Raw genomic sequence first — 22,530 nt, forward strand, 5'->3', positions numbered from 1 at the left:
TTCTTTGAAATGATTGCTTCAATGATGCAATGTATTCTGGGTGCGATCAATGTCTTTCAAAATTCAAGAATTTGACTGGAAAAAAAAGTTTGGTCATATGAGCTGAACGTCCGTTTTTCCATACCACCCAATCTTTACAGTTTGTCAAACCGAACTTGACTATACCTCATAAGTTAGGTTAAATGAACCGAACGATCTGTTACAGGAACTAAAAGTTCAGTAAGACTTACCGGACATTTGGGATGATATGAAACACGAAACATTCATGCAGATAGAGTAGCGGAAATTTGTTTCAGTAAAGTGCGGACTACCCTGAGAAAATTCGAAATTCGATTTCTACGTAAATCATTACAGAATGTTTGTGCCGAAAATAATCTTTAAATATGTAACTGCATATGAAGTTAAAAGCACGTCTTTTGCAAAGCACGTGTTTGACTTGGTTTTTGCATAAATTCACTCATTTTTGCGGAAGAACGCTCATTTATGAACATTTTTAGCCACCTTGGTTTGATCTTAGGATCTAAAGATTGGCTGTGACATTTTTTGTGTTAGAAGGTTCGCTGCATTTTTGGGCCCTAAGAAATCCGTATTTCGACATGACCGTCTTCTCCCTGTAGGTAGTGTAGGTGCTCTAATTTTAAGATAAAGTTACACGGTAAGTTGGAATTTTTTAGCCAACGTGCGTTAAAAATCAGCATACTACTAACTACCAGCTACTACTACGCTACTAGTTTTGCACCAAACAGCGTATCTCTTCGAGAGAAAATTGTGCTCATATGAGCTTTTTCCCTCTGTATTGAGATTTTCAGCTTTATGCTGATCTTTAACGCACGTTGGCTAAAAAAAATCCAACTTACTGTCTTACGACTCATGCGCCTATCGCAATCAGTTTGTGATTTTACACCCTCAATATAAAAAAAAATTATCGACAGAAATCCGGCAACGTCCAAAAGCTCATACGGCGTTTCTCTTTAGGCGGGTAGTATTTAAGTATGCGCTTCGGGACGCCTGGGGCACACGGGGCTGGAACATGCTGTTGCTAAAATATGCAAAATGCGAGCAGAGGTTAAATTGCCGCCGCCTGAAATTATTAATGAAGTTATAGCGTGGACCGAGGGAGGTTGTGTCAACGGGGTTTTTTGACTGCAAAGGGGCAAACGGGCCACGGGGCCGGGCCGGGGCAAGCAGCTCAAAAATGCAATTAAAAGGCTTCGAGCCTCGCTGGGAGCAGCACAGCTCGGCGAGAAAACAACGTTGCCAATTGGCCGGGAAAAATCGAATAGTTTCACTGGATTGGCTATTTTTTCGATATGGACTCGCGGGGAAGATACACTGAAAAAAAAATTTCGGCGTTTTTACCAAGGTCCTTTGGTACCTTTACCATCACACTTTTTTACCAATTATTGGTAATTTTACCAAGACAGACTGGTGAGCTTACCCAAAAACTGGCGTTTTTACTGTTTTTCCCGGTAAGAATACCACTTTTATTGGTAATCAATTCTCGGTAACTTTGCCATTTTATCTCGATAATTCTTCCACAGTCTATAAAAAATATTGGCGTTTTTACCAAGGTCCGGTAAAATTACCAATTCCATAAATGGTAATTTTACCGAGAAAAAACTGGGATCAAATAGAACCCTGAATTCTTGGTAATTTCACCCTTTTCTTAGTAAATACACCGAGATTTTTTTTTTCAGTGTAGTTTCACTGGATTGGCTATGTTTGCGATAAGAACTCGAGGGGAAGATATTCGGGACTGTAGAAAATGGATCCTGTTCGAGTATTACTGTTGATCTCCGCCTGTGACTATCACACTATGCATACTCGTATGAAACTATTAATAGGCTTCTTCGAGAAAATGTTGTCTTAGGTATGACTGAGGTCCTTAATGAATCATTTACCTGAGATGGATTTAATTTGATGACAAACCTGATGATAACATCGATTGTCGCGCTGCTGAGGACGTGAAACTGTAAAATGACGAAGTTGTGCGTTTGATAGAATGTTTATTCTGCTGTTCTCGATCGTTAAGAGGTGATAATTTCATTAGGCACGAGAGCTGTACCAACAGTAAAGATAAAGACGACCGAACTTAGAATGGCGTGAGGTGACATCTTCAGAGGATACAGTTAGCGTCACCAATCATCAGTTGTACAGTAGAGCCGGCCTCCCATGCAGGCTGCGATGTCTAACACTATGAAAACACATACACTAGAAACATGTCATGAAATCGAGCATATTTTACACTCTGATTTGGAGCCAAAGAATTCGTAAAATCCGACTTGAAGACCATCGCAACTGACTCCCTTGACGGAAAAGAAGAATGATAGATTTAACTGCATTTACGGTTAATTTTGGAGCCAACCTGGAAATATGGTGAAATCAACCATAATCCTGATAAAGAGCAAGGTGGCCACATAATGCTGGGTTCACATTTTTTTGCGGGATAAGCAGGGCCGAAAAATTCCAAAAATTTCAATGAGAGTAACAAATTTGAGCTATGGTGAGTGTCAGTATAAGACTGATACTCACCCTTCACTGTCTCTAATTGAAATTTTTTGAATTCTTGAGCCTTGCTTTCCTCGCAAAATACACGGAAAAAATTACATTTCTGATTTAACAATTTAATTGCTAAAAAAGTGACTACAACGTTTCAACAGAGATTTTACAACGAAAAAATGCTACTTTAACTACTATTGTAAGCTAATTTAACCGCGGCGGTGGTTAAAATAGCATTTTTTTATTGTAAAATCTACATTGAAACATTGCAGTCACTTCTTTTTAGCAATTGAATTGTTAAATCAGCAATTTAATTTTTTTCGTGATGGACCTAGCACTACTTTACCATCTTCTACATGCAGTTCGAGCTACATTCCTAGTGTTTCTATCTTGCTCCTGTCAAATTCTATCAATCTCTAAATTATCACCACTAGAAAGATGGTTGATTACACCGCTTTTCTTAGTTGACACCAAACCAGCTGTAAATATGGTTAAATCAGACATGCGTTTTTCCCGTGAATGCTTTTGGGATCCGCGGTAAGTGAAATTTTTCCTTCGATCGTCCGACTGCGGCAACGGGAAAAAGACTGCGTGCTAAGGAGAAACGCCGTATGCGCCTTCAGGCGTTGCCATATTTCCTTTGATTGAATCCGAATTTTCGGAGAAACTATTGGATATTTCCCCCCAATTTTTTTAAGAATTTTACTTGCAATTTGATTTTAAGAGAGAGATGAGACACAATAGCCCGAATACACACAACAATAAAAACACTTTAAAATACACGACAAATGGGTTTAAAAGGCTAAGGAAATATAAAACAAACTAGGGCGTTTCAGGCCAATTACATGCCCATTCTCAATTGGAGCAGAAGCTAAAAAATGTAAAAATCAAAACAAGGATATGAGCGTGCAACTGACCGAGGTAGGAATCAGTGCAAACTCATACTTGTTTACTCAACTAGTTTTAAATTTTTACATTTTTTAGCTTCTGCTCCAGTTGAGAATGGGCATGTAATTGGCCCGAAACGTCCTGGTTTGTTTTCTATTTCCTCAGCCTTGTAAAACCATTTGTTTTGTATTTTAATGTGTACTAAAAAAAAATTCTCGGCTTTTTACCAAGGTCCGTTGGTATCTTTACCATCTCACTTTTTTTACCAATTATTGGTAATTTTACAAAAAAAGGCTGATAAACTTACCTAAAAATCGGTATTTTTACAGTTTTTTTCAGGTAAGAATACCACTTTTATTGGTAATCAATTCCCGGTAACTTTGCCATTTTATCTCTGTAATTCTACCGTAGTCGATAAAAAATATTGGCGTTTTTACCAAGGTCCAGTAAAATTACCGAGAGAGTTCAAAAATTTTACCAAGAAAAAGCTGGGATCAAATAGGACCCTGAATCCTTGGTAATTTTACCCTTTTCTTAGTGAATACACCGAGATTTTTTTCAGTGTTTTTATTGTTTGATTATGAGAACATTTCCAGGAATAACATTCATAACTTTCCTCAAAAATTACTGCTTTATTAGGGGAAATTTGGCAACTCCTGAAGACTCATACGGCGTTTTTCCTTAGCATGGCAGAACGGTGCTCCGAGGTGCATTCAGATTCCGTTGGTCTAATTGAATCAAAAGAAGCCTTTGCGAGTCTTGGCGCGGGGACAAAAAAATGCAGTCGCTTCCCCTATTCTTCCCGCTCTCCCCCCACCTCCCCCCCCCTTTTTGCAGGAGGACTTACCAGGTGAGGAGGGAGCCATTTAATTGACACCCTGCGAAACTCCACCATTCCGCGATCGTTAGCTCGGAAAAGCGTTTCCTTTCAACGCTCTTCCGCGGATGTCAGATGAAGCCATGATTCACCAGGGAAAATCTTGTCATCGCTGAGTCGGTTCCAGTACTGCCGTGTAGAGTCCCTTTATACTGAGAGTCAAGACAATGTGAATCCATTTCTGATTGGTTCCCGTATTTTAGGCCTTCACAGTGTCACAAACGGGAATAAAGATTACATTTTCACCGATTGCAAAGATTATAATCTGGAATGGACCAGGGAATTACGGGTTCGGCAAGGAGCAAACGGAATGAGAGAAGGAACGGAGAAAGGAATTTGAGAATGGGCCGATCAAAGATTACGAAAAACGTTCAATTTCTGTAATCTTTATTCCCGTTTGTGACTCCATGAGGGGGTGTTGTCTTGACTCTCAGTATAAAGTGACTCTACTGCCGTGCAAACGGAAAATGTCGTATGAACCTTCAGGCGTTGCCAAATTTTCCTCGATAAAACACATTTTCCTGGTATACTCATGAATACTTTTCTTCCGATTTTTCAGAGAATACAGCTTGTATTTTGATCTGAGGTTCCTGAAAATGTCTGGGAAGAATATTCATAATTTTCCTCATAAATCAAATTCCTGGTAAACTTATGAACACTTTTCTTCCAATTTTTCAGAGAATATAGCTTGTATTTTGATCCTGAAAATTTCCGGGCAGAATATTTATAATTTTCCTCATAAATAAACATTTTATCAAAGGAAATTTGGCAACTCTCGAATGTTCATACGGCGTTCTTCCTTAGCATGGCAGAATATGTGTGCTATGTAGGTCGAGAAGGTATTCTCGTCAATAAGTCAAATCAAGCGATTTGTCAAATTCCCTGACAGATATTCAAATTTTTAAGATTCAGAGATTCATGTTAAAATTTTAGACTTGCCCGATGCGCACATGTGACTTAGAGCCATATTTTGGCTCTACACAGAAAATAGATTGCTGATTCAACAATTCAATGGTGGAAACCTAATTTAACCACGGGGGTGGTTCAATTAGCATTTTTAAATTGTAAAATCTACATTGAAACATTGCAGTCACTTTTTTAAACTACAAAATTGTTTAAATTAGCAATTTAATTTTTTCCCTAAAGCTGGAGTTTACGACAGGCCCATTCAATATGTTTTCCATTTTTGTTTTCGTTTAATTTTCCGTCAAAATTTTGGCTGAATTTAGCGCGTCATCGAAAGAAAAATCAATGAGCTATTCAGCCAATGGACCTTTCTGTATATGCGACGGCGTGCTGCCAGCGCATAACGCGCACTGATGCCTACAAACCTAAGGGGCTACTTCACGCATTGCGCAATGCTTGAAGTATCCCCTTAGGTTTGTAGGCGTCAGTACGCATTGCGCAGTGCTTGAAGTATTCCCTTAGGTTTGTAGGCGTCAGTACGCGTTCCGAGCAGGCAGCACGCCGCGCCGCAGCGTGCTATAGACTTGCCCACAGTTTATGGGTCAGGGTGTTGAAATCTTGGCAATTTGACATCAAATTCGGAATTAGCGACTCAAAAATCAGGAGTAGCGCAGCTTTCGTGATCTTTCAGTCATTATCCGACTTATTTCGTCCTGTTCTTGAGTTCTGGACCATAGTGCGACGTTACAAGTTGGCGCCGGCCTGCGCCGTGTCAAATTACCACATCTTTTCGGATACCACTATTCGTGCTCTACGCTTGTGCTAATTGCATACAAAAGATACTGTAGGTGTTTTGGAAACCTCCTTTTCCTTTTTTCCCCTTCCCCCTCTTTGTCTATCACTCTGTCCACCTATTTCAATGATGAGCCCGCGAGTAGAGATGATCGGCTATTTTCTGGTACAACAATGAAATTTGTGTGTGAGGAGTTCGCAACATTGAAATATGGTCGGATTCTTTCGCCAGGAAAATGACGAATAAAAGTGAATAGTCGAATCGAGTGATCTGTCATATTCCCTGACAGATATTCAATTTTTTAAGCCGGGGGGGGGGGGGGGTTGTCTTAATTTGAGCTGAGGAGAAAATCGAATATAGTCGAATCAAGTAATGTCTCAAGATATTTAAATTTCTATTATTTGCGAGGTCTTCATTGAGCTACTAAGTAAGAGACGAATAGCTGTGTGATAAGGGTGGCTTGAAAATAAATAAAAATAAAAAACATTTTATAGAAGATTGGACGTTTCCGAGAAATATTTCACGAATCCCCCCCCTTCTCCAGCATTCCGAGCTTAACCTCTGCCCCACTCGATTACAAAACTGCCGTTCTAAGGAAGAACGCCGTATGAGCCTTCAGACGTTGCCAAATTTCCTTGGATAAAATGCAATTTTTTTTAACAAATCTGTGAATATTTTTCCTCCACTTTTTTGGAGAATTTTACTCGCGATCAGATCTAAATTATCTGAAAATTTTGAGAAATAATATTCATAGTTCTCCTTAAAAATAATACGATTCGTTGGAGAAAATTCGGCAACTCTCGAATGTTCATACGGCGTTTTTCCTCACTGGAAAAAAAACACATTGGATCTGGAGTCCAGACTCTTGAAAACAGTGACAAGAAAAAGGACTCTTGATTCAATCAGATTCAAGCTTAAATTAAAAGGAGATCCGCTCAAATTAAGAGGCTTGGTTCTTGATTTAAGCTTAAATCTGATTGAATCAAGAGTCCTTTTTCTTGTTAATGTTTTCATGAGTCTGGACTCTCGATCTAATATGTTTTTTTTCCAGTGCGGCACATTACATGTATCGTTAGTGCAGAGTCTGTAGGATAAATTGTCTTTGGTTACACTCAGCAATTTCCTGGCGAATTCAACCCTTCTCCACAGGATTCAGCCCGTTGAAGCCCTTTGTCTGGCAACGTGATTGCCATAGAAGTAGCCGCCGCCGCCGCCCCGACGACGAAACAATTCAGGTCATTTTCCATTCCAGCTCACGGTGAATTAATTTCCACTCAACCCATTTGCGGTTACGTAAATTACGGAAATAGCGCAAGGTGACCGCGGGTCCCGGGTTCTCCCGTTTTTTCCTCGTCGGCGAAACTTTTCCCGCAATTACTGAGATCCCGCCAACTCCGCTCCACACTAGAAATGCGCCATTTTCCCATGTCGAAACCGTGTTAAGTTCGCGAATTTTCCAACGCAATCTAGAAGCATCGATGACAACGCCGCCGAACTAAAGTTAAAATGTTGAAACATCGAACGGACCGAATAACGAAGGGGTTACTCGGATTTCAAAATTTCCTGAACATTCTCGGAGTTTTTCAGGATGTATCGGGCATGAATATGTATTTCACAGCGAATCGTTAACATTTACTTCAAAATTTCCTGAACATTCTCGGAGTTTTTCGGGATGTATCGGGCATGAATATGCATTTCACAGCGAATCGTTAACATTTACTCCGTTGGAATTTTTTTGTAAAAAAACAAAAAAACAAAAAAAACAAAATCAACACCTACGAAGATAAGGTTATGCTCTTTCCGACTGTAAATGTGCGCATCGCAAAGATGCTGAGAAATAATCGCAAAAAGAGAACATGTTCTCCTTTTTCCCCTCAGTTTTCAATAATTGACAAACATGTTTTAGTCATAAAGTTTCGGTCAGTAATAATTATAATCAAAAAATTGATCGAAAATGTACGGGAGGATAAATGAAAGGGTGAGATTGAAGTTTCGCGATTTAAGATAGAAATTACGGATGCGAACAATTTTCTGCCTTCGTGGGGTAATCCCCGAGTTTAAAAACGTACGACCGTAAAAAAAATGGTCGGATAAAAAGTGGGAGAAGGAATACAAATGACTTGAATTTACCGTCTGACAAATTTCAACTCATCAAAAGCATACTTTCTTTTCGATAAGGCGGAATTTCAAATTTCTTCTTGGCGGCAAATCCAAGAATATTTCTACTCAAATCACATTGAATTTTTCCAAATGGGCCAAATGATATGCCAAAACCGGAACCAGCTATAGTGATTTCACTACATTTGTCTATAAAAACCATATACTGCTAACTTCCTTACTTTGTCCAATAAGGTTACATCATGTTCGGATACTGCTGATTTTCTGGGAAAACTCGTTTACGTTGCATTAATTCTACGGGGGAAACAAGCGAATTCTAGCATACCCGTCGGCGAAACGGCCAAGACCGTCTCCACCGTGAGAGTTGAATAAATTGAGAAGGGGCAACATGGTTGCGATAACGGTCGGAAATGCAATTAGCTAATTAACCGATGAAAAAAACGCCAACCTTTCGCCCTTTTTCATCTTTTGATTTCTTTATTTTTACTTCCGGTCCTTTCTTCCTAATGGCGTGGCGTGCTTTGCGATATATCGATTGATCCACCATTTAAACCTAGGAAGAAGGATCGATAAACAGGGTGTTCGCAGCGATCATCTTCATAATCGATTCTTTACCATAGCTTCAAATAAGGAAAAACCGATCCGCCTCTCGCGGCGGGCACTTCCGCTTGAATGGGACGCCCCCCCTCTCCCCCTCTTCTGCACCGGGGAAAATCTTCTGCCGTGATAGGAGTTTTAAAATAACCTCGAGCGAGAAGAATGGAAATTTTTATTCGATAAAATAAGAGAGCTGCGAAAGGAAAACAAAGAGGAAAATAGTCAATAGACCCTTTCCTTGCCATCAAATTGGTTAATAAGTTTAAGCGGTCGTCATAGCTGCCGTCCTTCCGGATTTATAAAAATGTCGTCTCCGCATCTTCTTTCAAAATATTACCTCTTTTAGCGGGGTGATCATTGAAATTGACAGATACAGCGATCGACAAATAATACATTCACAAAATTTCGAGGGAAATGTTCGTAAAGGAACTGAAAATCGCGTAAAATACTCTGGGGTGGGCAGCTTTCGACCAATTTAAATTGAGAAAGAGAGAAATGCATAGTGTCTACAACTGCCTCGAAAATAGTGAGCAGAGTGCATTAGGAGACTCAAAATAATGCAATCATGACGAGGCTCCTCAAGTTGTGCAAGATGTCTCAAATTGTCGCTCCTCTGCCTCAAGGGTGCACTTCGATTTCGGCATGAGCCCTACGATCCGTATAACTCTATGTTGTCCGGAACTCAGCTGGAAATAGACATATGTCCTTATGTCAGAGGGGCGACGAGATGTAAATAAATTAGAACTTAGTGCATGTTATCGAACAAGCACGCATCTCGGTAACAACTTTCATTCGGAAGCAGTCATCAACTTTGGTTATGTGAGCCGGGCAAGGGCGAATGAACTGAGCGAATGCCAGTGTCAAGCGGGGCCTAAAACTTGGTGGGATTTCATTGAGCGCGACGGCGTGAACGAAGATTGTTCGTGTAATTTTGCAACCAAAAATGCCGAAAGAAGAAGAGAAATTCCCGAAGATGGGGTGATTATTGAGTCGTTGACTTGCAAATGGAAGTAATTCTGTCAAACGGAACTACGTGCATTATGACGTGAGCCCTGTTATGCATATATTCTTACGGGTCTCAGGGCTCATGTCTTATTGCACATAGTTCCGTTTGGCAGAAACACGTCCAAATAATTGCGTAATTTGCGGCTGATGTGACCAGCTGCTTTGACCAAAGTTTCGAGATTGCGAAGGACTGCCGCACAGTTAGGCAAAAAGTCGTTTTGGCAAAAAAAAACTTCGCCGTCGGGAATCAAGGTTTTTTTTTAAGGGGTGATCCAAACGTCTACCACCCTTAGAACCCCGAGGGTTATTACCCCTTGTTAGGATGGTCCCTTAAAAATTTTGGAGGTTCTCAGAAGTCGTCTCTTTTTACTTGGAGGCACTTGAAAGAATTTCAAGTCTCAGTACCTCACTTTATTCATAAGTTACAGGGGTGAAACCTGGTGCTTATGGAGTCGGACTGTCGGATCACCCTGTATATTTTTGAAAATAGTAATCTATCCTTAAAGACTTTACTTTCACAGCGGGATATTAAAATGCAAAGATTTGTCTACGAGTATACACAAAAGAGTATAAATGGCTGATTCTACCAAGTTGGTTTATAAATTGTGGAAATCCGTCGTGATTTTTCGCTCCGCGTGTAATTTTTTTCAACAGAAGGCACCATTTTAAGCGAGAGTTTATCTTCAATAATGCTGTGAATTCAAGCATCAAATTTTTTCAACGAAAATAAAACGAAAAATTGGAAAACTTGTTCGCCTTGGAGGCCTCACATGAAAATGATCAATTTTTTTTTTTTTTTTTTTTTTTTTTTTTTTTTTTTTTTAAAAAGAATCACTTGCTCGTCAAATTAATTTAGTTGCGCAACTAAATTAATTTGACGTGCAAGTGAGTCTTTTAAAAAAAAATGTTTGCGAAAAAAGAATGGAAATGTGTGGAATTATTTCATGGCAGTAAAGGAAAACTTCATGATCTTTACTCTAGCTGCAACTGTTTTTCCTTACTGTGCGGAGATTCGAATCAAAAAATTGATCCAATCGTCCAGGGTGGTTGTGATTGTGGTTTGCGGTAGGGCTTCGAAGCGCGACCGGTTCAGATTTTTTTCGTTCGTCGGACTCCCGTAATTCGCGGGCGAAACCGGTTCCCAAATATTCGCGACTGAGAATGGTTTGCTCGTCTCGCGGTTGTATAAGTAGATTGAGATGAGACGGTGTCAAAAGGCTGCTGAATTTCAGTGGCGTGGCGTGAATGATCGATTATCGATATTCCTCCATTTGAACGTATAGTAAAAGATCGATTATTAAGGTGTTCGCTGCGAACACCCTGTTAATCGATTATTTTCCATGGGTTTAAATGGCAGATCAATCGATATATATATCGCAAAGCACGCCACGCCACTGCTAAATTTCACTGGTGATCACTGGAGTGACGGTCTACCAGACAAAAAATTGCTGGGAAAAAATGGAAGTGTTAGCGTATCACGATTTTTTTCAACGTTTTTAGGTGTCCGAGGGCCAGAACTTCCGGAAAGGCTTGAAATGATACACAAGTGTCGACTTATTTGGAACCGGTTCAAGTTTTTCATTCTGACAGTCTTGCGGTCTTTAGTCTTACACTCTTTCGAGGGCTTTAGATCAAATTACAAAGAAAATTATGTAGGACACTAGAAGAAATGTACTTAAAAGTTTACTAGAAAATCGATGTTTTATCAAAGGAAATTTGGCAATATCGCAAGCTCCATACGCTGTTTTACCCCAGCACGACGGTAGAATATTATCGAGCTGACGAAAAACTCGGTTTAAAAATTCTGGCGCTACCAAAATTTCACTGATAAAGTAGGGCATCGTTTTATTTTCTTGAATTGCTGGGATTCTTTCCAATTTAATCTAATGCTCCTGAATTTCTTTATTTTTTTGAAGAAATTCCGTTCAAGTCAACGTAACTTCTACAAAAATATATCATGTATCCATCTACATGATTTAAAACTAGACTAATTTCATTAAATTTACAGAGTAACGTTAAATAATAAAATTCCTGAAAAATTCAAGATAAAATACGCACAATTTTCCTCTGAAATAAAAACTTCATTGGATATTTCGTGGCAACACAACGCTACTCAAAAGTAACAGTCTTTCCAGACGATTATCGAAAATTTTACGAAAAACGGTGAAACGTTTTAAAAAAATGTCCGCTCGATACGGTGCTCGACCCCCTCTCTAAAAACTAAATTTTAGAACTTACTGCACTCATCGGTAGCATGGCAACGCAACGGAGAGGAAATGAAAATTTGAGGAGTCAAAGCGCTTACAGTGATGGAACGGTGCAAGCATCAAAGCTGCATAAAACAAACAAGAATTTCCATTTGTGGTTTTCCGATGGATGATCGATGACAGGCCATCTAACCTTGATTAAGATGCACTCAATTCTATTCGCTGAATATTAAAATCGACTGTGTCCATTTCCTGATGAGCCCTCAACCCCGTAAAAATACTCATAATCCTCGACTCACTAGATTATTGACATAGTCGGTTTTGAAATCCGCCGATTCATTTACGGCAGCTTTGGTGAAATTGCCCGATAAATTAGCGATAACTCAATTAGACATCGTTGGCTAATTCGTTAATGGGCATCGTTGCCAAATTGCATAAAATGCACAGCATTTTACTATCGGGCCGAATGGGTGAAATGCTGATTTTTTGCCCGATTTTGCAGTCCTCGTTGGTGTGTGACGCTGCGATGACCACAGAATGCAAACGCATCTCGTTTCGCTTAAATGCAACTGTCTGCACTGTGGTTTTCTGTTTACTCGGTGCAAAGTGGGCTTAACGATGGGGCTTTTGTGTACAACAGAGGTTTTTTAATTCGATACCTATTCACATGTAGGTCCCTATAGAGTAGTCAACCTTCGATTTCATATTACCCATTAGTATTACCGGTAGTTTCACGTTTTTATTATGATCGAGGGTCGTTAGAACACTGGGAAAAAAAAAACACATTGGATCTAGAGTCCAGACTCTTGAAAACATTGACAAGAAAAAGGACTCTTGATTCAATCAGATTTAAGCTTAAATCAAAAGGAAATCCGCTCAAATTAAGAGGCTTGGTTCTTGATTTAAGCTTAAATCTGATTGAATCAAGAGTATTTTTTCTTGTCGATGTTTTTAAGAGTCTGGACTCTAGATCCAATGTGTTTTCCTTTCCAGTGAATGTGAATTTTTCACAATATTTTCGCGAGCTTCGATCATATCTCCGAACTGATTTTTGAAATTGATAGACAAAGATGAGAAAAAGAATATTCCCTTCCTATTGGTTGAAGCGGGCGGTTGCGATGGACAGATGAGGTAGCTAACTAACGGCAAACCGCGAGGGACCCATTAGTTAGTCCATCATTTACCCCCTTGGTCCATTCTTTTAAAATTTCAGATATGGGCTTACTATTCTCTTCAGTAGCAGAGCAGCAGGCTGATTATTAAATTGATAGATAAAGCTATAGACAAAGAAAGTAAAGAAAAATGGAGCACTTCTATCGATTGAAACGGGTAGTTACCAAAGTCACGTGGATTGCCTTTAATCCATCGCAATCACTCGTTCCCCCCAACAGGATCGCTCCGCTTTCCATTCGTCTTCTTTGTCTATAGCTTTGTCTATCGATTTAAATAATCAGCCTACAGTGGCGCATTAAACGGATCGCGTTAAGCAGAAAAGAACCAAGCCACATCAGCTATTGCCAAATTTAATTGGGCAATTGAATTGTATACCAGAGAACGTGTGTGCGGATTTCTTAGAAAATGTTAAATGATTTGCTTCGCATTATGCAGAAAATTCACTGAAATTTGCACAAAAATCTGCACAGCCGTTGTCGCGTATGTAATTAAAATGCCCGATTAGATTTGGCAATTGCCGATATGGCTGGGTTCATTTCTGCTTAACGCGGTCCAATTGAAATTGATAGAGGCGTTCACACCATCCTGCGCCGCGCCGTTTCAACTTACCATAGATTCTGAATACCACTATTCGTGCTCTACGCTTGGCCTAATTGCATACCCAAGGTATTGAAGGCGCTTTGGTTTCCCTTCAGTTGTTGCACATGCAGGGTGTCTACCAAAACAGGCTGGCCGAAAATCAGTACTTTTACAGTACTTTTTCAGTGCATTCCCAAGAAATTCAGTACCTCCTCAACAGAAAAATTCAGTACTTTTTCAGTACCTTCCAAATGATGATATTCGAAAAATTTCAAAAATTTGAAAATCTCACTCTAGGTGCGACAAAAATGATAAGAGATGAAAAAAATTCCGGACCTTTTTGCGGAATTCCCGCACTTTTTCAGTACTTCCAGACCGCCCTTAAAAAATCAGTACTGTTTCCGGGCTTTCCAGAAATTCCAGACTTGTAGACACCTTGACACGTAACGCGGCCGGCGCATGCCTTATTTTCCGATTTCGTGTGTATTGTGAACACCCTCTAACCTTTACATTCTATTCCTTGTTGCAGGATGAAGTGGGCTTTGCTGGGCTTAGCGCTTCTGGCTGTGGGCGCCTACGGGTACCCGATCAACGAGAAGAAGCAGGACGTAGTCATCGGGGACTACTCCAAGGTGAGCGACGCAAGCGCACCGGTCGTCCCGGTGGCCGCTGACGCCCCCAAGAGCGAGCCGAAGCCGGTGGCCGACGAGCCGAAACCCACGCCCGCTGCCGCCCCGGCCACCGAGTCCAACGCCATCAAGAGCGAGGAGAAACCAGAACCCACCGCCGCCGCCCCAGGTAACCACCCCTCTTCTCATCCCTCTTACACAAGGGTTGCCAAAGAATGGACCACTAGACAAGATACGAATTTCGGCATTCTGATACATGTTCCTTAACTAAAATTTCACGTAGAATACGATGCGCACAACACTGGGAAAAAACACATTGGATCTAGAGTCCAGACTCTTAAAATTATCGACAAGAAAAAATACTCTTGATTCAATCAGATTTAAGCTTAAATCAAGAACCAGGCCTCTTAATTTGAGCGGATTTCCTTTTGATTTAAGCGTAAATCTGATTGAATCAAGAGTCCTTTTTCTTGTCAATGTTTTCAAGAGTCTCGACTCTAGATCCAATGTGTTTCTTTTTTTTTACCGGTGAACAAAAATTACCGAAATCAACTCCTTCCGAAGATATTTTATGATTCTTGATGCGTGGATTCAAACCACCCGCTCACGAAAACTCAATGCTCTGGGTGATTCATATCGTGCGCTAAACGTTATCAGGACAGTCTCTGCGATATAAAAATCCGGCAACCTCAATCTTGATGCTTTGGCTCAGCTGTAGCAAATTGCTTAAAGTTTGAACAACACATGGTGGGAAATGAACATTACTCGACTGAGAGGCTTGTTGAAACTGTTGCAGTGCGCGATTTGACTCACGTAGAACTTTGAGTTTCTTGTGGGCGGGCAGTTCAAATTACTCGTAACCAATGTGAAATAAAAACGTTGATATCTTCGTTAGGAGTTGATTTCAGTAATTTTCGTTGTGCGAATCGTGTTTGAAGTGAAATTCTGGTTAAGAAACATTTATCAGATTGCTTAAATTCTTACCTTGTCTAGTGCTCCATTCCCTGACAATTGAAGATCTGACGTATGGTTACGAAGACATTATTGAAAATAGTTTTTAGGCAAAATTTCTTGTTCGAAATCTCAAACCCATTCTAGAGAACAAATGAAGGTGATTTAACAAGGAAAAGTATTCAGATTCTTCTAAAAATTCGTATTTTGTCTAAAGAAATTTTGCAACATCTGAAGGCTCATGCGGCGTTCTTCCTGCATACCCAAGTGAAATTCAGTGGTATAACTTTGAAAATGGGTCATTGAAAGGGATTACAACGATTTCTCACCGCAAAGAACACAAAATACAAAAGAAAGTGTTCTAAAATTCTCGTAAACTTTAGAGTGGATGCGAACCTACCTTCATGTTGCAGAATATTTTTGTCGTATTTTGTATAGTTTGCAGTGGTAAATAATTGAGTTCCCTTTCAAGAACCCATTTTCAAAGCTCTAACTTTTCCTCGAGATTGGATAAAAGTACCCTTTTTACGAAGTTATAGGATCTCTTTGAGGCTTCCTTAAATCGAAATGTAAACCAAACTGAGCTTTAGGATCTGCTTACGGAACGAAAATGAATACAACCCTTAAGAATGATTAATTTAAAACGCATATGACATCATTTATAATGTCACTTATGACTTGAAACTATGAACTAATGATCTTGCGAGCACTGCATTAGTGGAATGAGCAACATGGCAGCAATGTTTTCTCTCAATTTAAACCCGTGTAGGATAATCGATTCTTGTCGGAGCACCTGGTTCATCCAAGAATCGATCCATTTCCATAGGTTTAAATGGAGAGAAAACAGATGTACCAACTTGCTGGATCTGCCTCTCCTAGAGAGGGCTTCGAAAACTGACAACTGCATACATTAAGCCCGGAACCGAGTTTCTTGCTGTATTGAACAATTGAGTTTCCACCTGAAAGTACCCTTTGCCTGACTTCGTAACACGAACTAAATTATAGAAACTAAAACTGGATTACATTTTGCAATTAGAGACTAATATTTCTGGCTCCACACAAAAGGATCTATCTGCAAAGGGAAACTAGTATCACATACGTTGTCAAGGTGTCTACTATAACAGGCTGACCAAAAATCAGTACTTTTACAGTACTTTTTCAGTACATTCCCAAGAAATCCAGTACCTCCTCAATAGAAAAATTTGGTATTTTTTTAGCACCCCCCCCCCCCCCCCATTGACGAAATTCGATAAATTTCAAAAATTTGAATTTCTCACTCAAAATGCGATAAAAATTACAAAAAATTGACAAATTCCGGACTATCTTACAGAATTCCCGCACTCTTTCAGTACTTCCGGACCGCTCTTAAAATATAAGTACTATTTCTGGACTTTCCGGAAATGGACCACTAGAGAAGGTACGAATTTCAGCATTCTGATACATGTTTCTCGACCAAAATTTCACGTAAAATGCGATGCGCACAGCAAAAATTACTGAAATCAACTCCTTACGAAGATATTTAATGATTATTGATGCGTGAATTCAAACCACCCGCTCATGAAAACTCAATGCCCCACGTGATTCTCATCGCGCGCTAAACGTTTATTATGATAGTCTCTGCGATATAGAAATCTGAAAACCTCAATCTTGACGGTTTGGCTCAGCTATAGCAAATTTCTTGTGGTTTGAACAACACATGATGGGAAATGAACATTGCTCGATTGAGAAGCTTGCTGAAACCGTTGTAGTGCGCGATTTGACTCAAGTAGAGCTTTGAGTCTCTTGTGAGCGGGCAGTTCAAATTCCTCGTAACCAATGTGAAATAAAAAAGTTGATATCTTCGTTAGGAGTTAGTTTCAGTAATATTCGTTGTGCGAATCGTGTTCTACGTGAAATTCTGGTTAGGAAACATGTATCAGATTGCTTAAATTCGTACCTTGCTTAGTGGTCCATTCCGGACTCGTAGACACCCTGGTTGTTTACAAAATGAGCCAGAAATATAGTAGCTCCTAACTGCACAATATGGTCAAACTGTACTCATGCAGAGGTAAACTCACCAGCGTAAGCTTAAAAACAGTCCTGGAATGGTAGCCTCTTACCTGCAACAGAAGAAATTAACAGAATGAGAAAAAAATAAAGAACAAACTGGGAAACACATAGATTGGTTTGCTTGTCGTCTGAAGGGTAGGTTTGAGAGGGTATGATCGCTCCGACGTTATTAGAAAAAACCACTCGGGCTGTTGAGAAGTTTTAAACTTTCGCCGGGCTCTTCATCTTGAAAAGGTTTACGCCAGTGGCGAGGCGTGACAATCGATACTATCGATACTTCCCCATTTGAAGCTATGGCAAAGAATCGATTATTATGGTGTTCGTAACGAACGCCCCGTTTATCGATCCTTTCCCATAAGTTTCAATGACAGATCAATCGATGTATCGCAAAGCACGCCACGCCACTGTTTCGATCTTTTTTCGTAGGTTTAAATGTCAGATCGATCGATACATCGAAAAGCACGCCACGCCACTATATCGATCTTTTTTCATAGGTTTAAATGTCAGATCGATCGATACATCGAAAAGCACGTCACGCTTCATCTCCGGGGAAGTTTGAGCAGCGTGACGAACGAGGGCTTGTTAGTGGTGAGGCCTTTTCCTGAAGACCCTCGAGACGGCTCACCCCCTCATTTATTAAAGCTCCCCTTTCTCCGGACGTGAGAGGTTAAAAAGGTTGGCATAGGGGTAGTGCTTTGAATAGGGTGAAGAGTCCGCGGTATTAGGATCGATTGAGGCTGCGGAGCTGAGCTAGAGCACGATTCAACACTGAAATTTTCAGTGGACATTGACTGCTCTTCGGTCTCGATGTGAACGATCTAGTATACACTGGGAAAAAAAAACACATTGGATCTGGAGTCCAGACTCTTAAAAACATCGACAAGAAAAAATACTCTTGATTCAATCGGATTTTAGCTTAAATCAAGAACCAAGCCTTTTAATTTGAGCGGATTTCCTTTTGATTTAAGCAAAAATCTGATTGAATCAAGAGTATTTTTTCTTGTCAACGTTTTCAAGACTCTGGACTCTAGATCCAATGTGTTTTTTTTTTTTTTTTTTTTTTTTTTTTTTTTTTTTTTTTTTCAGTGTAAGTCCAGTGCACGAATAAGTCTATCAGTTTGCCCATAAATGGACGTATTTCTGCCAAACGGAACTATGTGCATAAAGACATGAACCCCGAGACCCATAAGAATATGTAATATGTATAATTAATTAGTAATAATTCCGTTTGGCAGAAATGTGTCCAAATGGCGCAAGGTACTTCAAGGATACGGAGCTTCACGCATTGAAGTATCATGATGCCCTTACGGTCGCCAAAAATGTATGCCAACCCTTTCACGGGAAATTACTCCACACAGGGAGAAATTTCAATTCCAAAGTTTTACAGGGTTGCCACAGAATTAGGAAAGTGAAATTCCCTGATTTCCCTGACACATTTTGGCGAAATTCCCTAGCAATTTAAGATATGACAAATGGTTAAGAAGACATAATTGTAAATAGGTTTCAGGCAAAATTTGTGGTCCGAAACATCAAATCTATTTTAGAGCGCAAATAATATAAAGGAGATTTAACAAAATTTTCCCTGACGTTTTCGACATTTTCGTCATTTTCCCTGACATTTCCCGGTTTTCCCTGACTGTGGCAACCCTGGTTTTGGTAATACGGGGAGTAAAACAAAAAATAACCTTAGCCTTCGATAGACACTTTCACGAGGAAATGGCAGCTAGTTTTCTTGAAGAAATTTGATGAAAGACGAGTAGTGAAAACCAACGTCGCAATCGAAGAAATCCATTTTTCCAGCTGATTACCATTCTCAAATTCCTGTACAAAACTTGATTTTTTTTTAACCTATGGTACTCTATAGCTGATTACCGTTCTCAAATTTTTGAGCAAGATTAGTTGATTTTTTTTTTTTTTTTTAACCTATGGTGCTCTATAGCTGATTCAGCTATAGAGCTCATTCAATCTATAGCTCAAATTCCTGTACGAAAATTGATTCCCCCCCCCCCCCCCCCGCTCTCCTCGTATTCACCAAAAAAACCCCGACAATTTCTGATAATGTTATTTTCTTTGGTTTCAGCTGCCCCAGCTGCGGCTGAGGCCCCTAAGAAGGAGGAACCCGCCGTCGTGTCCCCGAGCGAGCCCGCCAAGGACGCAGTTGCAGTTCCTCCTCCCGCCGCCGTCGTCGACGAAGCCAAAAAGGCCGAGGACGCCAAACCCGTAGCCGAAGAGAAGAAGGAAGAACCAAAGAAGGAGGAACCCAAGAAGGAGGAAGAGAAGAAGGAAGAGAAGAAGGAGGAAAAGAAAGAGGAGCCAAAGAAGGAAGAGCCCCTCAAGGAAGACAAGAAAGAAGAGATCAAGCCTGCAGCCAGCGAAATCTCCGAGCAGAAGGTAATCAGAAAGTTTATTCCGGCGCTTTGCGATTGGTAGAACTGCTTCCCAGTGGCGTGGCGTGCTATCGATAAATCGATATAAAAGATGACACGATAAAATTTGGGATAAAAGCTGTAAACACGTATAAAAAATACCGTACGTTTCGGGGCGAAGCAACCAACCCCTTCCTCAGCGGCTGAAACAAAAAAATTAAGCTAAAAATCTAAAAAACTACCTCCTCCCCATCTCGGCAATGCTCGTGCTGAAAAAAAGGAAGCATTGGCGAGATGGGGAGGAGGTAGTTTTTTAGATTTTTAGCTTAATTTTTTTGTTTCAGCCGCTGAGGAAGGAGTTGGTTGTTTCGCTCCGAAACGTACGATATTTTTTATGTGTTTACAGCTATTATCCCAAACTTTATTGTGTCATCTTTTGTATCGTGTCGGGCTGCAAATCATTTTATCCATATATATCGATATATCGATTTACCTGCCATTTAAACCTATGGAATCGATAAACAGGGTTCGCCTTAATAATCGATTCTTTGGCATAGCTTCAAATGGGAATATATCGATAATCGATCATCCACGCCTCGTCACTGCTCTTTTCAGGGTCCACGGTCTGTTCTGGAGGAGCACAGTTCTGCCGTGCAACGCAAAAACGCCGTAAACGCCATTTTAAATTTTTTGGAAACAATGTTTCATAGCAAAAAAACTTGTGTACGTGGGGCCAATGTTTTTACAGAGTTCTTTCTCAAATGCTATCAAGAACTTAACTTAAAAATTTGAGGGGCATAGGTAAAACAGTTTATATTTTATAAAGTGTTAAGTTCCAAAAACCGCAGGAAAATCTTGATGGATTTACGGCGTTCTTGCTTAGCACGGCAGAGTTTCGAATGACTCTCGGAGACCATTCCAGAGACAGCGGATCAGTGGTTTAAGTGGCGATTGTTTCAAAGTCATACTGCACTTCCGTCATTGCATGACAATCCCCTAAGGGAAACATTTAGTTTTTAGGGAAGTTGGTTTAGGAAAACCTACTTCCTCAAAAACTAAGGTTGGAAACCATGGGCGAGAGATAAACGTGAACCACAAGTCTTTCAAGCCATTCAGCCATTATTATTTGATGGAGAGACTTGACATTTAATAAAATGTTATTACATGTTTTGCTGATCCATAAATTTCAACAGTCAAAACTGATTTATGGAACTGGGGCAACAGCCCTGCTGACATTTAACTATTACTAAGAATTCAAACCGCGTCAAATTATCCTCCAGAACAGAACCAGGTTCCTTTTCTTAAGACACTGTCCTATGTTACAGAGTGATGTTTGTAGAGAAGGTTTTCTGATTTTAGAGTGGTTTGGACTACATTTTGCAAATGGGAGCTACAATTTTGGCTCATCCGTAAAAACACTTATGTGCACAGGAAAATTAACGGTATATATGTTGTTTCTAAACTGAGCTAGAATTTATAGTTGCCAATTGCAAAATGTAGTCTGACTAGTATTCGTGCTTTCGAGCAAAATTATTCATCTGTCCTGCTACCCTAATATTCTATTGATATGAAGTCTCCGTGAGATGTACTAGTGCTTGAAATCAGCCTTATTTTTATTGATTGTACTTAACTAATAATGAGCTTTACTAAAATAATTCTGTTATGAAAGTCATAAATCAAGTGTTTTCGAAGAAAATGGTACTTATTTTCGTTTCATTTGCCCGAGGAGGGTAATTCGCAAAAAAAAAAAAAAAAAAAAAAAAAAAAAAAAAATTCAGCAGAAATGAGCACACTATAAAGTTGGAGATGGGTGGAAAAATAGTTAAGCGAGGATTCGTTTTAATTACATTCTTTTCCATTTTCACTTAGGAGAAAGAGCGAAACTCTAATTGAAAGCAACTTCAGCTTAGTAATTATTAAAACAGGCAGGGGGCGGTTTGCCCACGAGCTCATGGACAACGCTTTAATTTATGAAGAGAGAAATATTACTTCAATGATTAAAAACAACTCATAAAAAAGGAGTTGAACTGGCGGAAGCTTCAGTTTTATTCAGAAGCTGCCGGCTTTCAAACATAGTTTGTCGAAAAAGCTCATTAAAATGACAAAAAGTACTGTCATACACAAATAGTTACTCTCCTCAACTTGGTCATACGTTATGATCAGATGTAGGGAAGACTTGGATTTATAACCTAAGATGTCAGAAAACCCAGGTTTAAACAGAGAGACCAAACAATGTCCTTTTGGAGAGAGTGATTATGTCAAGTGAGCTCGATTAATTAAAAGTTGGTCGACCAAAAGCGGTCTAATACAGAGCTTTAAAGAGGAATAATGAAGAAAATAGGGAACGAACATGATTACTCTTTCATTAGATGGAGTGAATTTTGCAATAAGAAACTACTTTTTACAGCTCAACCATTAAAGCACCTATCTGCAGAGGAAAAACATTGGCAAATACGTGATGCTACGATGAGGCAGCTGTACTAGTTCCTAATAGCAAAATATCGTCCCGTTGTGACAAAGTTTTCGTCAAGCTCAGAGGCGCTTGGAACGCGGATCTGCAACTTTCACGCTGCAATTCTGTGCGAAAGTTTTGTTTTTGCAAAGATAAATGACCGACAGTTTTCTGGATCTTTTCTTCCCTGAATAAAAACATTCACAGGGACATTTTTAAAAATATACTTTGGTTAGTTTTCTATTTAAAAAGGAATACCAAGTTCGGAAGTTTTTAAACTTTTCAATGGAGATACGCTTAGGAGATATCGACTTAGGCAGTAGAGTTTCTACAATTGTCACATTTCTCTCGTTATCAAACCGCTGTTGTTTTCCAACCAACGGTCCAAAAGCTAGAACCATACAAGCTAAGAGTTACAATGGTACGCATTAGATCCACAAA

At 39.7% G+C, this 22,530-nt stretch overlaps 2 protein-coding genes across 7 annotated transcripts in view; one reads left to right on the plus strand and one right to left on the minus strand.

Moving 5' to 3' along the window:
• LOC109031924 (serine/threonine-protein kinase S6KL) overlaps positions 1 to 22,530 on the minus strand; it is a 238,593-nt gene that overhangs the window by 179,207 nt on the left and 36,856 nt on the right. Inside the window, exon 9 of one of the 6 annotated variants that reach the window (XM_072305606.1) lies at positions 17,217 to 17,321. The exons of the other annotated variants lie outside the window; for them this stretch is intronic. Coding sequence (XP_072161707.1) covers positions 17,232 to 17,321 — 90 coding nt within the window. The 3' untranslated portion in view covers positions 17,217 to 17,231. Of the gene's footprint in view, positions 1 to 17,216; positions 17,322 to 22,530 lie in introns of those variants that run through there. 6 annotated transcript variants of the gene reach the window in all.
• Positions 1 to 22,530, plus strand: part of LOC109031923 (uncharacterized) — a 58,486-nt gene that overhangs the window by 33,247 nt on the left and 2,709 nt on the right. The window contains exons 2-3 of the mRNA XM_019043779.2: positions 14,172 to 14,440; positions 19,352 to 19,662. Of these exons, the coding sequence (XP_018899324.2) occupies positions 14,173 to 14,440; positions 19,352 to 19,662 (579 nt within the window). The 5' untranslated portion in view covers position 14,172. The remainder of the gene's footprint in view (positions 1 to 14,171; positions 14,441 to 19,351; positions 19,663 to 22,530) is intronic.

The sequence above is a fragment of the Bemisia tabaci genome, chromosome 10 (assembly GCF_918797505.1).
Source record: "Bemisia tabaci chromosome 10, PGI_BMITA_v3".
In the NCBI taxonomy this organism is placed as follows: Eukaryota; Metazoa; Arthropoda; class Insecta; order Hemiptera; family Aleyrodidae; genus Bemisia; species Bemisia tabaci.